The sequence below is a fragment of the Hylaeus volcanicus genome, chromosome 5 (assembly GCF_026283585.1).
Source record: "Hylaeus volcanicus isolate JK05 chromosome 5, UHH_iyHylVolc1.0_haploid, whole genome shotgun sequence".
NCBI lineage: Eukaryota > Metazoa > Arthropoda > Insecta > Hymenoptera > Colletidae > Hylaeus > Hylaeus volcanicus.
In genome coordinates this window covers 21,063,351-21,081,690 of record NC_071980.1, presented here as the reverse complement: position 1 = coordinate 21,081,690, position 18,340 = coordinate 21,063,351, and the positions used below count along the sequence as shown (strand labels likewise).

At 35.6% G+C, this 18,340-nt stretch overlaps 2 protein-coding genes across 3 annotated transcripts in view; both read right to left on the bottom strand.

Moving 5' to 3' along the window:
* Positions 1 to 5,765, bottom strand: part of LOC128876318 (LHFPL tetraspan subfamily member 2 protein) — a 32,174-nt gene extending 26,409 nt beyond the window's left edge. Inside the window, exon 1 of the mRNA XM_054122577.1 lies at positions 5,546 to 5,765. The gene's annotated coding sequence lies outside the window, so the exon portion shown is untranslated. The remainder of the gene's footprint in view (positions 1 to 5,545) is intronic.
* A 2,612-nt stretch (positions 5,766 to 8,377) lies between these two features.
* LOC128876609 (patched domain-containing protein 3) overlaps positions 8,378 to 18,340 on the bottom strand; it is a 59,843-nt gene continuing 49,880 nt past the window's right edge. Inside the window, exon 9 of one of the 2 annotated variants that reach the window (XM_054123100.1) lies at positions 8,378 to 14,109. In XM_054123100.1, the coding sequence (XP_053979075.1) occupies positions 12,649 to 14,109 (1,461 nt within the window). In that variant the 3' untranslated portion in view covers positions 8,378 to 12,648. The remainder of the gene's footprint in view (positions 14,110 to 18,340) is intronic. The other variant, XM_054123101.1, reaches the window with a different exon arrangement.

The window sequence follows — 18,340 nt, the reverse complement described above, 5'->3', positions numbered from 1 at the left end:
CTTTTGAAATTACATTATTTGAAATATTGTTTTATGTAACACGTTATATCATTTCATCTAATTATTTTCATACATGTAATCACTTTTGAAATAAAATTATTTGAAATATTCTGTGAAGTAAGATACTATTTTCTTTCATAATTATTTAAAATAACCGTGAAATTGTTCTTCAAAATTATTATGTATCAGGTAAAATCACAAGTTCATGACGTTTTTGAGTTTTGAAGACAATGAAGATGAAATATATTTTATTATTCATATGTGGCGGACCGAAAATTGTCGTGGTTCGATTCCAAGAAAATAAAAAATTTTTTATTTTTCAAACGTCAAAGAAACATGCATTTCTCAAAAAATTGCACTGTTTTAAGTTTATCTTGCATAATCGTTAATAAACTTCGATGTCCCCTATAAAGGAGACATCTATATGCTAACGATGTCTCTTCAGAGGGTATAACCGAATGCAAAGGGTTAAAAAAGAATGATAAAGTCACTTTTCTACATAAAAATATGAGCTTGCGCACTCATAGTAGCGAAGATCTGTGCAAGAAAGGACTGACCGCGATGGTCGGAAAGGGACGAGCCTAATGAAAAGTAACGAGCCTGCCGGTGCAAATTGAACGGCGCAAAATTCGTCGTATAATTCATTTGTCATTTTCCAACAGGCATAGACGCGGTATTAAGATTCCGGAACGCAGCCACAGGCCGTTGCGTATGCCAACGACTTTCGCGGACGCGTGTGCGCGCGAGTCCCGCGTACGTAGCCTCATTTGTACCAACACGTGTATCCGTGAAACCAATTTATATTTATGATGTATCGAGGCTCGATGACACAGCGACTGGCTATGCTGGTCTCGAGCCAACCGGGACCAACAGGAAGAAATGGGTGGAGGAAAGGAAAGGGCGAGAGAGGATGGGAACAACCCGAGGGGGAATGAAAAGTGTCGAGCTTGGTCCTTTACACTATTTCTACCAAGGGTTGACCTCTCGAGGGATATTGATTAGAGATGGCGTGAACTGCTACTTTTGAATCACTCGTGATTCAATCACGATGATTTTTCACAGTGACTCGTAATTCTTCGTGATCGTTTCTGATTGGTAGAGAACATTCTTTTCACTTTTTACGAATTATGTTGTTCTTAGATTATATGTGTATTATAATATGGTCTGAAAGCAATGTTACTATAATTTTAATACAATTTAAATTGGACTCATTTGTAGTTTCTTGAATTTCCGCTAAAGGGAGACAGCAAGACACTAACGATACAATTAATATGAACCGCTTCTGAAACGCCATTTTTCGGATCACGGTCGTGATCGAAGTTTAATCGCGACTGCGATCGTGATTGTGTGATCACCGTGAAAAAATCACTGTTAGTGATTTTTCACGCCATCCCTAATATTGACACATATGTGTACATTTTATATGAAAAGCACCGTTATTCGTGATCACAATACGTTTTAGAATTATAAAATATACAACATTAAAGTTGGACAGCATATTTGTATGTCAAAATCGATTTACAGATCATGATTTCTTCGCTTAGAGCAAACAAGAAATACAACATTCATTTGTCCCTCAAGAGGTTAATCCTTTCAACCCAATTTTTGTACTCTATTAGTTTCACTTTTAGAAATTAATTGTATTAAGCTATAGTTGGCTATATATCGAAGACTGTAGTTGAATAAAAAGAGACAATTTGCCCCAGCAAGAATGATTTTCATCTTATTAACCGACTTCGAAAAGAAGGAGGTTACTCAATTCGACGTGTATATTTTTTTTTTGCATATGTTTCTATGAGTCTCATTTGTAATTTGACCAAAAGGCAGTCACTGGGACATAGGTGTCTCACTAGAGTTGAAAGAGTTAAAATTGTAATACGTTAGCTTCATTATTATTATTATATTATTAAATAATAATTTTGATTGCACTTCATTTCCAGAAGCCAACGGCAATATACTGTAGATAATAGATTCCGTTTGGTTTCTGCGATTCAATAATTTAAACGCTATTTTTATTTTTGACCTATTTTTAGCTATTTTTATTTTTGACCTATTTTTAGCTATTTTTATTTTTGACCTATTTTTAGCTATTTTTATTTTTGACCTATTTTTAGCTATTTTTATTTTTGACCTACGTGGTGCCTCTGAAAATAGAAAACATGCGATCGGTTTAGAAACTATTATTTTGTTTCTTATTCTGGTCAGTAAGTTTGTGACCTACTGATATCTAATACCTTTCTTTAGTATTTGCGCTTTTGATTACGGTGTACAGTTTGGTGCAGCTTTGAATGAAACATTTGACACTGTTACGCGAGACAATCCACGTCAGCCCGCTATCTCGTTTCGTTAACAAGAGGCACGCAGTGCTGAGCTGCTTATCGGGTGAATTTCGAGAGAATACTGCATCATGTAGACGTATCGCGGAGTCATCCTTTTCGTCAATTGCGAAAAATTAGACGGTCGACGAACGGGAAAAAAAGGGCGGCGCACGCAGACGCACAAAAACGAACGAGCCAGCAGAACAATGATTAATTAATCGTCTCCCTGATGCTTTCGTTAAAATGTAATTCGTACCAATTCATTCCAATTTTAGGCCAGGCCTTCCGAGTGTGACATGAATGTAACGTAACGAAACTAATGCAAAATTAGTAGAAAGCAAGCTGCCTATATCATAGTAAATATTCTGCGAGGTGTTCCGTTTAGATCGGAATGGTTACATATTTCATGAGGAGATTAAGCGATTACAAAAATGGTTTTATAAAAGATATTCTGTATACGCGGTAAATTGTTCGTTACAAATAATATTGTTGCAATTAGTGAGGAAAATTTGAAAAATAAAGTAACTTTTAAGTGGAACCTTTTATATTTTTATCAATCTATTTCTCGACTTATAATACATTTTTTTTTTTTACCACAAACTTATTTACACCATATAATTTGTCCATTTGAACCAAATAACTTTTGTAAAAACATTTTTTCGATATCGTCATCTTCTCAAGGGATGTTTAGCCTTTTCGATTTAAACGAAACACCCTGTATGATAACAAAATGACGATTAAATATTTCTACTAAAATTGAAGTTATAAATTGGATACAGAGGCATACAATTACTTTCTATACCTAACATTTGGCAGAAATATTTTTAAAAACTTAACCAACAGGGATATAAAAAAAAATACTATTTTCCCTTAAATTATAATAGTTCAGGGAAAGTATGTGGTATAGCAGAAATTGTAATCTAAACTAACATTTCCAAAAAATCGAGTTGGACGATTTGACTTCTGAAAAACTCATTCACTATCGGAGTTCAACACTGAAGAAATATATTTATCTTGCACCAGTTAAGACATTCCACTTATTTCATTTAATAGGCAACTCTATTCCTAAACAGAACTACAAAAATATTGTACAAATGAAGTATTTGATTCCTCGCAACCTTTTGTATTATACCACATTATCTATAGTGTAGTAAATGTAATAATTTCAAGAATTTGTAATACCTGGATATTATTATAGTTATTCGTTCATACGACAGTATTGCAAGTATCTAATTTGCCATGAAGATTCTTTGATTAATTTCTCATATATTTCTCGATAAATCAAAACTTCAATGGATCAAAATTGAGAAAAACAAGTTAACTTTGAATGTATCGTAATTACGATAAACGTAATATAGATTGTTTATTATGGGTAGTGCATCCTAAAAGGGGTCCACTTGTCTGTGAGAAGCTGGTAGCTCACTTTGTGGAAGCTCATAAATAATTACGAATGCAGACTTCATTTTCCATAGTTTTATAGTTCCTGACCAATTAATCTAATGGTTCTATCAATTAGAACTGCTGGATAATTGTTTTAACAATTTTAAATACGAGAATCTGTACGTACACATACAGGGATGATCTGTTGTTCAATTGAGACGAGTTCTGATAAGACCAAAAGAGTTATTGGATAGTTTTGAACATGCTAATGCTAGTTTTGAAGAGTTCCATCAATTACAACTATGAGATTTTTTAGACAAGTTTAAACAATTTTAAATGCAGAAATCGTATGACCACTCTCACAACTCATTGTAATCGAGTTGCAGACTTAAAATTGTTTAAAAAATTATCCAAGTATTCTAATTGATAGAACTATAAGTATAATTGATCAATAACTATTAAACTATTGAAAATGATTCAGAAGTTTTAATTAATTATAAGCTTAGACAAAGTGAGTTACCAATTTCACACAATCGACTCACGTTGCAAACCATTGCTTTAACAAAACCATTGACTGAGAATCAACGCACTGCATTTATATTATATAATAGCAGAAAACAATTCTTCTTCGGTTGTCTTTTTAAATAAAGAATTCAAGTTACAAACTGGGAGCATTTCGCGCACAAAGCGTCAACTGCTCTGACATTAAGAGACTGCGCGTGCCATTTGCGGGCCCGCCGTCAGCGGCCGTTTTGCATTGCAAACGACTTTCGTCCCATTGTGTTCGCCCTTACCCAATAATTCCTGTCGAAGCAGCAGGCACGGAGAACCGAATAAACAGAGTAAAACAAAACGTTTGAAGGAAAATATCCCTAAACAAATAAAAGTATAGAGAACCACGCACGCGGGTAAATTCGAGAGAGAAAGAGAAAAACGTCACCGCGTTCAGTCGCCTTCCCTGTCTAAACGTCACTAAATGTCTCTTGAAAAGTAACAACGAAGGAGAGATTACGATTTTCATGGCGCCGCGATTTCACTGTGTTTTATTTAATATGATTTATTAAAACAAGAATGTTGCAAACTGTGATTCTCTGTCATGTTTAGTTTAGAAGTTTTGTTTATTTAAAGTTTCATAATATCACGTTTATTTGACAGAAGACGATGACCTCTTCTTGAGACTTTCGGCCTTTGACTGTGAAGCTTATTTACATTCACTATAACTAGACTTTAGATTATTATGCATTTATAGGAAATTTGAATGTGCGAAAAACTATAAAATGCACACAGTATGCAATAATATACAAATATATTGAAAATAGAGTGTATATTGTAATATTTGCAGAGTTAAATTTCTCTGTAGGTTCTGATTTTGTAGATACAAGGATGACAGTATAATTATAACGTACACGAATCTCTTACTATTTGAAACATAATTCTATAACACCTCATTACGTTGTCCATGATTGGAGTCTATGCAAAGAACAATCACACCCACCCAGTGACTCTATATGAATAAGATCCAAGGAATTTAATCGGGTTTTTATTTAATATAATTTATCAAAACCTAGTGCCTTAAACCGCAATTCTTTATTAAGTTTAGTTTATAAACTGTATTCATTATACATATAATATTATCAAACTTCAAATGATTGTGAGAATTACGGTTTGCAGCATTGTTTTTCTAACAAATTGTATCGAATAGAAACACGGTCAAATCGCAACGCCACGGAAACCGTAATCGTGCCTAAGCAAAATTCTCTTCTATATTCGAATAAACAAATAAAAAGGAATCAAGATATGAAGAAGCACACACGCGGTTAAATTCGAAAGAGAAAACTGTCACCAACCTTTAGTCGCCTCCCTGTTTAAACACCGCTAAATGTCCCTTGGAAGTCACAGCAAAAATCCTGTTTTTGTTGTCGAATATCGAGTCCTGACCGACGACCGTGCACAAGAACGAAACTGTCTAACGAGCGTTCCTTCTGTCAAGCTATCGCGATCGATAACACTCGATTCCTAAACGCGATGTTGCGCGGTCAAAGCGCGGAGCTGAACTGAAGCTAAAGCCGCTGATGATCACAGTTATATTGCTGCACGCACCCACGAACACAGGTAAACCGCTCTCATCCTAAAAGGCTGAATTCATTCTCCAACTACATTACATCCGAAAAGTAAACAAAAAATTCACAGTCTACGAATATGTCAATATTTTTCAGATCTGGCGTCCACAATTGAGGACACAAAATTTGAAAATTACACGAAGACCACTTTTCCTCGAAAACTACACTATTAAGATTTTTTCTTTTATTTTTTGCATACTAATCCTTTGCACTCGAGGCCTTTTTTTCTGGTATCTACCAGCAACTCGAGATGCTTTCTTAGCATTCTATTGCCACGAATGCTAAGATTATATTGACTTCGAAAATGAGATCTCTAATTTGAGATTTGAGAATCAGGTCACCTTTGCCTCAACGACAATCATTTTATTGACACTTCGAGTTCCAAAGAAATTAATTCTAAAGAAAACAACCTAGTGGTGAGTGAGAGTCACTTCTCGAGTGCAAAGGGCTAATTTTAGTCCAAGTGATCCCTAAAAATTAAATTATTAGGTTGTCCCAAAAATTTTTTTTCGTTTTATTAATAAGTAATACATACACGATATTTTATGTCTAATGTTACATGATTGAATTGTCTACGATTCATTTTGCTCCATTACTGTTACAACATCAATATCTACGAAATTAGATTGTCTATTTATATAAACACTGCCACACAAAATAATTGAGTGGAAATTACGAAAGAAACTTTTGGGACAACGTAATAGATTAGTATGAGAAAAAAATTAATTCAGGTCTGAAAGGGTTAATGTGTCAATTATTAGTGTCTTTACCTTACCTAGATTTTATCTCAGTGAGTGAGTGAGTTTTATTTATAAGGTTTCGAAGTCATATAACTTGACTGTAACGCCTAATGTATCAATGTTGCATTTGTTAATTCTTTACGTTCATTTAATTCTAGTTTTGTATTACTTTGCGTTTGCGTTTGCATTTGCTTAGATGCATCTCTTCATAATTCTCTTATTAGGGATGCCGGTAGCCTGTTGGGGCCCACTGGCTCCCCAATAGCTCGGGTACCTCAGGATTGCTACACCCGTACTGTAGCTATGTACAATCAAACATAGCTACAGCCCCTGAGGGAGCCATTAAAATACTATTACAGAATATATAAGGTACAACATAAACTCGTACGATCAAATATTTTCTTTGTAATGGTTTTGATCTAGATACTAATCTATACTAATGTTGTAAAGAAGAAAAATTGTTTGTATGCAACGAGTAATCTCTGGAAAATTTGTTTAGAAATAAAAGAGAATTGACTATTCTATTATTCTATTCTATTTCTATTTAATCACTTAGTAAATTCCAATTTTGTAAATACGGAGATACTTTATATTTACAAAAAGGATGGTATTCTACACGGATAAAACCGTGGTGCGCAGCTAGTATTTTGTGTAAAACATTTTTCCTAAAAATCGATGAGTTAGTAGATATTTTAGATGGTACATAGCTCCCCCGAGGAATGCCCACTCTTTTTTTCATTGATAAAATATATACTTGGAATCGGCCCCGATTCACAAGCAGTGTATTTACACACCATACAAGTAACAAGAAGATGCATAAATAAATTGTTTACAATGGATTGCTTAACATTAACTTATATCTAATAGGAACATTGCTATATTATAATCTGATATTTATATTATTAAGAATATAATTTGTAATCTTTATTATTTTGATTCCCGGTGCTTGCAGTAGTAAATGAATAATTAATCCCTCTTCAATTACAGAACCGATGCTTCCATCTTGCACGAATGAACAGAATTATGAATCTGTGTAATCGGTAAAATTACCTTCTCAGACGATAATACCGACGGCCAGCAACTTCAGCCGGTGATTGCTTGTAATCTAAGATTCTTGAACACCTGTTAGCTGAAAACCTGTTCCGCATGATCCGTTTCACGTTGCTATCTTACGAATATCGATCTTTGAAAGAACTACTTAACCCTGTACAGCTCACCTTTCCTATGGTTGAACAATTTCATTTGTACAAAGTTATACTAAAATTTGACCTCTAATTAACATTTTACTGTTAGAACTCCGAAAACAGCTCTAGAAGAAGAAAAATTCTAGCATTTTGTACTTTGAACTAAATTTCTTATCGAAAAGAAATTAAATTCAAGGGAAACGTTGAATTATGTCACTATTTAAGCTATATTCTTATTAGCCATTATCTCTTCACTTTCTACTTATTAAAATCAACAGACTCGCACTATTTCAGTTATTTATACGATTCCGGATATCGTGTGAGCTAAGATAAGCGATATATGACAACATTAAATAAAATGATGTCTTTCGAAAATGTAAAACTTTTAGCGTTAATGAAGTCGTAAAAACTACATATAATTCTGAATCTAATAATGAGAAGTAGGCAAAATTGTTAACTAGATGAAAAAGAAGAGATAAAGAACGTTGTATTCTCTTATTGTTGAATAAATTTGTATAACAAATGCATTTTTGTAGAATAAATGAGTAAATAAATGAATGAATTATAAAATGAAAGCTAATAAAGAATTGTTAATGCACCTCTTGCATCGAATACATTATCTAACGATATAAACCCTATATAATTAATGTAAATATTATTATGTGCGCATTTTTCTAATTTAACATTCGTTAATGAAAATGACCGACTTATGCATTAGTTGGTGGTGGAAAGAATTAGGAAACCCTGAGAAAGGTTAATCGTAAAATCGTTACCAGAATATATTTAGTTTACAAGAATTTTTCGCATAGTGCAACAATGCATAGTACACGGTGCACTCTTTCATACGTAACAAGCATACTCGATCATCGTTGTACAAGAAAAGTCCTGCCGAATGCACAGGACGGCCATTGTTTTTCTCGGCTATGTAGAACCAGAGACGAGCAATAGTTCACTCGAACGATAGATAACGTACGAAACCAACTTATAACACTTCGCAGGACGTTATTTCGATCGAACAGTTTAATGTTTCGTTGATCGTCGCGACATTTTTGTTTCCATCGTTCAAATTTTTATTTCACTAGAAACGAATAAGTAATTCTTTATCGTTTATTCGTTATTCGAAACTTTGATCTAGAATTTGCCCATCTCAAAGCTCATCTCATCGCAATCACACTTGTTTTCACGCTCGAATGCCCGCCGATATTTTCGGCTAAATTCCAATCATCAAACGGTTGGATTTACCTCCGTTTGACACAAACTATTTTTTTTGTATCTTTTCTTTATTAAGAATCACGCTCCTTTTTTCGGTAAGGCACGATATACGTTGTATCATGTGCACCACACGAATCGATGGATCTAAAACTTTTATTAGTCTTAACGAGCAATAAACATTTGCCAATGAACGAAATAATTTTATTTTGTAACGGTGTAAAGGTTACACGAACTTTATTTTGTTCACAAATTGTTTCATAATTACTGTTTTATTATTGTACTAACCCAACGCGATTGTTAATAATAGGAATGAAGTCAATATTTTTATTAGTTTCTGAGAAAGCAGCATGTGAAACTTTATACGGGACACTTTGTATAATAACATTGACTTTCGTCGAATTTGTTAAAATTGTAGATATTAGAAAGAGAATCTTCTGTGATTGCATAGTTCATTTTAATAACATTGAAATGTATGAGTTGACTCATGTTAAATAAATACAATAAAAAATATTGGACTGCGAATATTTATGCATTTATAGCGAAAGGAAGTATGAGGAAATCTATGAGAATTAGAAGAGTTTAGAATATAGGATAAGAATATATAAGATATCAACTATAATAATATAAATATTATGGCGTTTAGAAGGTTGAACATACTTTCGTTTGAGCATTAATTTTTTTTCCGTGTCTGTGAAAATATGAATTTGCGAATAAATATCCGCCGCCTTCTAATTATGAAGCAATTTATGAACTTCTCGATTTATGAAAACTCTTTAATTTTACTCTATGGAAAACATCATTACTCTTCCAAATAACATTTGTGAAAATTCGTGAAGGAGCAAAAGCTTAATGGTCGAAAATCTTCATTGTTTTCTCATTAAGACGGATAATCGTTAATTTGTCCCTGCCAAAACAAGCACGAGAACATACTATTATTTCACGAAACGATTTTCTTTCCAGTTTTCGATTCGTCGAAGGTACGCTTAGGTTGGGGGTTAAAATCTAGTTTAGACAAAAGATTCACTCCCCTGTTGCACGTTTTGGTTTTGATTTCTCTTGAGCAGAATGTCGTTCTTTGAGAACACTTCCTTAAACACTACATAGAATATTCCGTGTTTCTAGATCCGTGGATCGTAAGAATCAAACGATTGCAAAGAACCATCGGTAAAATCGAAGCGAACCGTCGTCTTTCGCGATTCTTGGTTCACTCGTGCGCGGTAACTTCTGCCATTTTGTTTCGCAACACTAAATATAATTATGTGTATTCGTATAATTTTCTTAAAAAAGAAAGGAAAAACAAAGAAACCGAGCGACGAACTCAATGGTAGGTGAACGCGTTGTGTATACAAGTAAAAATATGTATATGCGTAACAAACATACACTGCTGTTCAAAAGTTACAGAAGCTTAACTAGCTCTTAATATTTTATACATTCGAAAGCTTGCTAAAAAATGAAAGATTATCGCATTTGTCTTTCATTAATGTATGTTAACTACAACTGTGTTAATTTACCTATTTCTTCGGGTAATATTTTTTAAATTTGAATATTTTAGAAAGCTTACCACAAAATATCTTTTCATCGATATACCTCTACTTTAACGACACTTAGGCTAGTTTTCCTATAGTTTCAGTTGAGATATCACTTCATTCTTGTTGGAATATAATTTACGCATCTTTCGTAATCATGGTCGATTAAAAAAAACTAAGAATAGGAGTTTACCCGTTGCCTTGATTACAAAACGTACCACGAAAATGTCGAATATATTTTTTGAACTACCTAAAATAATTAGTTACACTATTGTCGAATGACTAACATTAAATATATATGGAGAAGTTGTCTTAATCGAATGATTGCCATAATAGATATGCGTTGACCTTGGTAGTTTTAGTAAATTAACTAAATCTTGAATATCAACGTTATTATTGTTTACACGTAGACTGTCTAACGAACTATAATCTTCACATAGACGCAATATGGAGTCGATTCTTCAGCTTCTTTTCAGTCACGGTACGCAGAGACTGACACAATGGCGTAGTCTAAATAAAAAGTTAAATAATTCATCAATTTTTATCTACAAGTACAACTACATCGAGTAACAAGGGTAAAATAGCATAGATTGTTAAAAATAGCAGGGGTCCTGTAACTTTTGTGTAGCAGTGTATACGAATACATAATTGCTATTCGTATCGTTCATAGAAACATCACTCTACGTTATTACCAATTGTCCCTCACGATCAAATCAGTATTCCTCATCTCGTCGCGGATCGCGTTGGACTCTTTCCATAAGTTACAAAAATATCCCTAAAAGCTACGATTCACATAGAAAACTTTACAGAAAAGAGAAAAATATATTGGAAGCATACTATTATAATAAAATTTCTTATAAAATGTCGTAGAAGGAACAACAGAGTTGACCGTAGAGGAGTCGTCTGATTAGGTACAAACAATCAGTTTGACTTCGAAAGAATCAAACTATTTTCACTTGGGATATCATAGTATCATCAAATATTAACGGGTAGAAACAGCAATAACAAAAAAAGTGAACAGTCGATTAATATAAGGTTGCGTATTTTGGTTTACTATTACATGAAAGAAGAAAAATCCTAATACATTTTAAAAAATGTGTTGTCTAGAAAAGTTTCTATTTTTGTAAAAATTAACGATGTTGGCAGGCATGTAAAGTTTGTAAATTAAAATTTATAGAATAAAATATTGCATTTTATAATGTCTGGGGTTTTTGTTATAACTTCTTTCGATTTGCCGGAATTTATCCCAATACAATGCATCGCAAGGCGTCGAAAACAATTATTTTTTTTAAATATCACCAGGATTTTTTAAAATTCATTTATTATTAAAACGAAGTGTGTTATATTAATCATACTTTTTGGGGCTGTCACTGTATTCTACCCTCTTAAAGTAACCCCTTGCCCTACCGTTCACTATCACGCTCCTTCCTTCCTTCAACGTGTCCGACTCGTGTCTTTCATATTCGTCCCGAATTCCGTACCACGAGTCTCACGGGTGGTCGCAGGCCAAGGGGTTAACCTACTTTTCTCGTAAACAATTAATTGGTCCTTGAATCGTTAGTTCTTTCATCGCGCGATTAGGACTGCGCCATAATCACAACCGCGCAAGATTTGAATCAGGCCAATTCTCGTCACGGCTGAAACAGCTTCTCGCGGTAACATCGCGCCGAGACTCGTCGCACTACTAAATCCAACAAACTTCCTACATTCGTCGCGTGCTAAAAAACAATCCATCCAGCAAACGCGTTTCTCGCGCACTTGAAATACAAGTCACTTCCACGTCGCTCGATCGATTCACGGGTTCGCGGTTTGCTCCTCGATCGGCGAGTTCATAGTTCCGGAGTTCATCGAACTCGTTCAAACGTAGTCTGCCCACTTGGACAGATCTCCTCGGTGAAGATTCGTTAAGAGAGTTTCGATTTATTCTCTCGAATACGAGAGCATGGAATCCAACGAGTTTTCTTAGACGGATATTCGTAACCAGCAAATCCGAATCAGACCAAATCCACCGATCGACAGGTCTTAATGTAAGGAGTTTCTTGGTTTAGAAAATCGAATCTAACGAGAATTCGAACATGAGATTGAATTCCAAGAGAGAAGAAGAAGAAGCCCTTGAAAGTTTCTCCTCCGTGGAGCTCTGCTGGCCAGATCCGTGAGCCTCGTCATCGTTAAGGATACCGAGGGTCTGTCAGATACCTCGAGGAGTGGTGGATGTTGTGATACGACCTACTTCTTCTGTGGTCGCTGTGAAGCTGATTGGCAGACCTGTAGGCAGGATGGGGCCCGATGTAGGGTACCGTTCTGACGGTGCGACGCTCCAGATCAGCCTGGAGCTCCTGCAACGCGCCAGCATAGTCTGGCGGTGGTGATACGGGTTGCGCGGCTGTCTGGAACTGGGACATGCCGTAGAGAACCCCGATGGATCTTCTCCAGACGTCATGACGCCTGTTGTTCTCCTGCTCCAGCTGACTCTCCCGTTGTCTGCTTTGCGAGGAGCTGCTCTCCGTCGAGTTGCTGTCTTCGCTGGTCCCTAGTCCAGGATCTCTCTCTTCGAACGCGGCCAGGCTGGTCGCGGGACTTCCCTGAAGACTCTTCCCCGCGTGATGATAGTAAGAGATACTAGGGTGTGGAATCACGTATGGCTGCCGAAGCTTGCCGCTCAGCTCGTTCTCTCTCATCGCTAATTTTCGCTGCTTCGTTTGCTCGGTGTCCTCATCATCGACAGTCGTAGGGCCGAACAGGGACAACAAAACGGGAAGCAAGAGCATGCCGTGCATGGCTCCTATAAAGATTACTAGAAAGACCATCTTGAAGAACACCATGAAGATGTAGGTGCCGGCGAGAACCAGGGCGACCAAGCCTAGAATCGTGGAAGTGGCACCCTGGACTATCGGTAGCCCAAGGCTGTAAAGGCTCTCCTTGACCCGGTCGTCGGGAGTCTTCTGCTTGGAGCTCATGTAGGCGTAGCAAATGTGGGCGGTGAAGTCGACGCTGAAGCCAATGCACATAATTAAATTGATCATGGATATACTGTCCAGGTTAACGTCCCAGAGGGCCATGTATCCAGCGACTCCTAATTCGATGGAGATGATGCAGAACGCCACCCAGAGACAGCACAGGACGTTTGGTATGAAGATGAAGCTGATCAGCATCATGATCAGGGCACCGAACACCATGCACTGGATGCTCGTCGGCTTCACCAACTCGAATTGATCGAAAAACACAAAGTACGGATGGAAGACGCTCGCGTTCAAAGGTGAATCCGCGCAAATACGACGCAGCTCCTTCACCATGTCCTTCTCTTGATTGGTTCCGCTCACGTTCACCGCTTGGATCATGAATCGACTCGCCACGATGTGCTCTTCCGCCTCGTCGAACTTTACATCCAGAGAGAAGCTGGTTTTCGGGGACAGCCAAGTTTCCTTCAGTGTTGTTATGAAGCTCTCCTCGTTCGTGATGTTTACTTCCGCCCCGCTGTAGTTCACGTAGTTGAGGAATCCTCGTAACCAGCTCTCTGTGTAGATAGGAGCACTGCTGATGTAGCCGCTGGCCTCCAGAGACCTCGTTAGGTTCTCTACTTGTTGCTGAACAACCGGGTCGCTGTAGTCGTACTCGCCGCTGACAACCACCTGAAACACGCGACAAATGGTTTTAGGATTTTATGAATGGTTTATTGAAGTACGGAATGTTTACGTTGGTGCAGTCTTGGGCATCTGTGTTTTCTTCCATTTCACATTTACATTGTTTCACATCAATCCTTAAATTCCTACGCTACAATGATTTACGTTAGTTCTTAAATTCTTACGTTATATTTAGACTGCGGATCTTTATACATTTATAATATGTCGAAACATGCAAAATATATGCAAGATGTATGCAAGGTATACGCTAAATATAACTATAGGGAATGTATGTATGGATCTATAAAATAATTATATAATAACTACTTATTATTACTACATAATTATTTAATAACTATTTTTTATTGTTTTCTTTTTATTATAATTTAAATTACAACATACAACAATAGTTTTTCCAATATTTTCGATTGTAAATTGATGCCTCTTATCTGTTAAAATTAATTTATACGCCGAAAAAGAGCGATCTACATCACATAATGTTCTAGGGGGATATTTAAATTCATTCCAATGTTGTGCCAGAACCTCTCATGGTTCTTCAATGTGTTCACCCTTTAAAATCTTGCTTATTTTGAGTAATATATTAAAATGAACGTTTCGTTTTAATACTGATTCCATTGTGCACAATAACGTGCATAGATATAGATAAAATGGATATTCTATTTCACGAATAACTTCTTTCAGACGTTGTTGTATATTGCAAATAATTCTTGTTGAATATTTTATCCCAATGTCAGTCTACTCCTTTTTTAATCATTTTTTCAGCATTTCTTTTTTCATATTTTCTTCTAATACGCTGGTCTAATTCATGTCAAATTTTCTACAAAAGTTTTCAATATAACGAACTGTTACCATGTATCTAATGATTGTATACATTTGACTCGTGCCATTAAAAAACTATTTTCTAACGTTCACGGCCATTCATTTTCTCACAAGTACTGCTTAAAAAACCACAATTCTCGTTTAATTATATTGGTAAATAATACTGTAAACACCCTGTATATACGCCAGCAGAGTTCTAAAGAAACCACAGCTAGTCGAGCGACTAAATCAACCAGAAGTCAACTTTCAGGGTCTTTAACTAAAAACCGCAGGTTGCAATCACTGATCCAAACAAACCATTGGGTGGACCGAGTGCTGACTTTCGATCGCAATCGCTTTATCCGGGATATCGAACGAGTCTATTCAACCGAACGAGTCTATTCAACCGAACTCGTCGAAGCAAGGAACGCGGTAACCACACCGGTACACCTGGACTTCCCAGCGTGCGATCTTCCCGGTCCTGGGCTCGAAAATCGCGAAAGTATCGTCTGATGCAACCAGTCCGTCAGTTTTTCTGGAATCTACGAGAGCTACGGCCGTGGCGCCTGGAGAAAGTTCCTGAAGCGGACGTATCGAGTGGAGCAACGTGACATAATTGCTAGTATGTCGAATCATGCGTCCACAGCGCGACGTAACGCGTTCTTGGAAGACTGGCCACGGTTCCCTCTCCTCGAACCTCTCGCGAGATGAAAGGCTTTCCCCGTTCTCCGAACCGGACGCGCTACACACTTCCAATTTTACGAGAAACAAATATATCGTACGTGTATTGGCTGGAGTGATATACAAGGAACGTGACTTTTCAGTTTCTACCATGAGGAAGTCGGATTATTGCTCCTCCGTTAACCCCTTGCGCTACCATTCAACTAGGAAAAATCCGAATCGTGGTTGTAACGACCGACGGTTTGCGCAACGCTAGTGTAAAATTGTAATCGAGCCTGGTTAAAAAGTCTTCCTGGTGTAACGACCGAAAAAATAAGCATACTTTAGGAATTTTTGTTAAAGTCTATAAAATTAAGAACGATTTTAATGGTTTTTTTTTTTAGTAATAGTATTATATTATTCAGAAAGAGAACAAAAATATTATTGTACGAACTTTTTAGTAATTCTTTATTGATTTATATTAACGTTGATACTAAACCTACCACGACCGGTTAAATTGCCGTTTTCCAACTTTTGTGTAGAGTTCTTATACACGATATGAAAATTACATACAAATGTTTCATGTGTTATTGAACTTGGAATCGCGTGAAATATTTGTGCATGCAATTGAAAAATGTGTTTCTAAGATCAGTCATTTAATCGATCACGGTAGAAGTAGGTAACGAATGAAATGTCGGTAGGTTTCGTATTAAAATAACTCTTATCGATGTCGGTATCTTCATCGTCGAGATATTTTGAAAACGGTTTGGCTGAGATAAGGAATTGAAATAGTTTATTAAAATATATGAGTGTGGTTATCGTGCGAAGCAGAATGAACCGTTAAGTTAAAAAATAAAGAAAATGACGCTCATTTAAAATTAAGTAACTGAATATATTTATACAGTAACCAAACTTTTTATCAGCCATTTTGTATTAAAGAAAGTATACAATTTTGAATTTTTAAAGACCTTAAGTAACAAGAATATCAATCAAAAAATCTATTTTTTTACAAAAAAGAGTGCTAATTCCACATACAGAAATCCTAAGAGCAATCGTCTCAATTATAAAGGTGATTCTTCCTAATAATAGAGAAATATCAGTCTTAGTTAAAGAGGTTCGAGAGGTTAGTCTCACTAACAAAAGTTTCTAGGTAAAACAATTTCAGAACTTTATAATTAGTCCTAATAATAGAGATTCTCCACTTATCCTGTTTTGACTGTATTTCCAAACGGTTGATTTAATTTTTTACTTCTTTCCAAGCTAATGTACCCTATCTATGTTCTACATTTTCCTTCTCGTGGTCTATCATCATTCTCGCTAATTACCCCTTTCGCTGCAGATCCAGCTTAGAACTATTACATTCTGTTTCACGCGGACAAACGTCACTGGGACTTGGCGAGCACAATGCTGTCGATCACAAAAAACATTTTCCTTTTGTTTGGCTGGCCATTTTCAAGGTATACTACTTTATTTAGAAAAATAATAATTTAGAAAAGCTATACATGCAGTATAGCTGACTGGATGCAGTAAGAACTGAAACGCGATTGTAATTGTAAATAAAGTAGAAGCAACATCAAAATGGAAGAAAGATTATGTATCATTAGATTGTGGATTTCATGTATTTATGACGGATAGTCATAATATGGAAAACATACAAAAAAATATGCATCATATAATATATATTAAATATATTCTACAATTAATGTACTAATATCGTTATTTCGTTTTGCATAAGTACATATATATATACCTTTTGGTTATATTTAGCATGTATTTAGTATTAGTTTGTGTCATAAATGCATAAAATCTGCAGTCTAATAATAAGCAATCTTTATTTCCATTATGATGTTGCTTATATTTTATTTACAATTACAATCAGCAACAAAGAACAATGTCGACAGATTGTTATCAGTGATGTGTAGGGCTTGTCGAAAATGAACAATGTCTACATAGAATGCATTTGTGCAGTCTAAGGAATCAAGAAACAACCATCATTTTATCGAAACATAATGGTAAAGTAATGAGAACTGGTAAACATTGGAATTCGTAGAGAGCAAAAGTCGATAAATGAAATTCATTCTCCTACTTCTTGGATAACGTTCTGTTCACGAGGTAATTATTTGGAAAATTATTCAGGAAGTCTATGGAAGGTTGCGTGTTCGGTTTTAAAACCAAAAAATCGTAACACTATTCTTACAGGAGAGAAGTATTACGTTTGCCAAAGATGTAATCACGCGCTATACTGAAAGGTAGACTTTATTAGGCTCTTGTTAGAAAAGAAAAATGTTTATATAACGCGCATTTATGCATCTTAAGAAAGCGGAGAACAATAGTTATCCAATGGACACATGGTGAGGAAGTTGGAAAGTTTCAAATAATATACGTAAGTTATATAGAGTATTCATTTGAAAACTTTCCAGCAGAGTATCTTGAAAAGTATGAAAGATATTAAGAATGTGAAAAACAACGATTCCAAGGATTTCGTGGGGGAAAGAGGGTGGCAGTATCAGTTAAGGTATTTTCATTATTATAGTCCTGCAGCTGATAAAAAGAAAAATTCGAACATGTATATTATATTGATCTTCAAAATGACGTTGTGAAGTTTTTGGTACAAAATCAATGAGATCTGTACTTGAAATTTTCTTTGGCAAAATCTTTTATTCGTCATGCACACAAAAGATCGAAGGGTTCTCCACAATTTAAGCAATAGTGAATCTGAACAAAACAAAATATGCAGTATAAATTAAGAGAAGTATAGTTT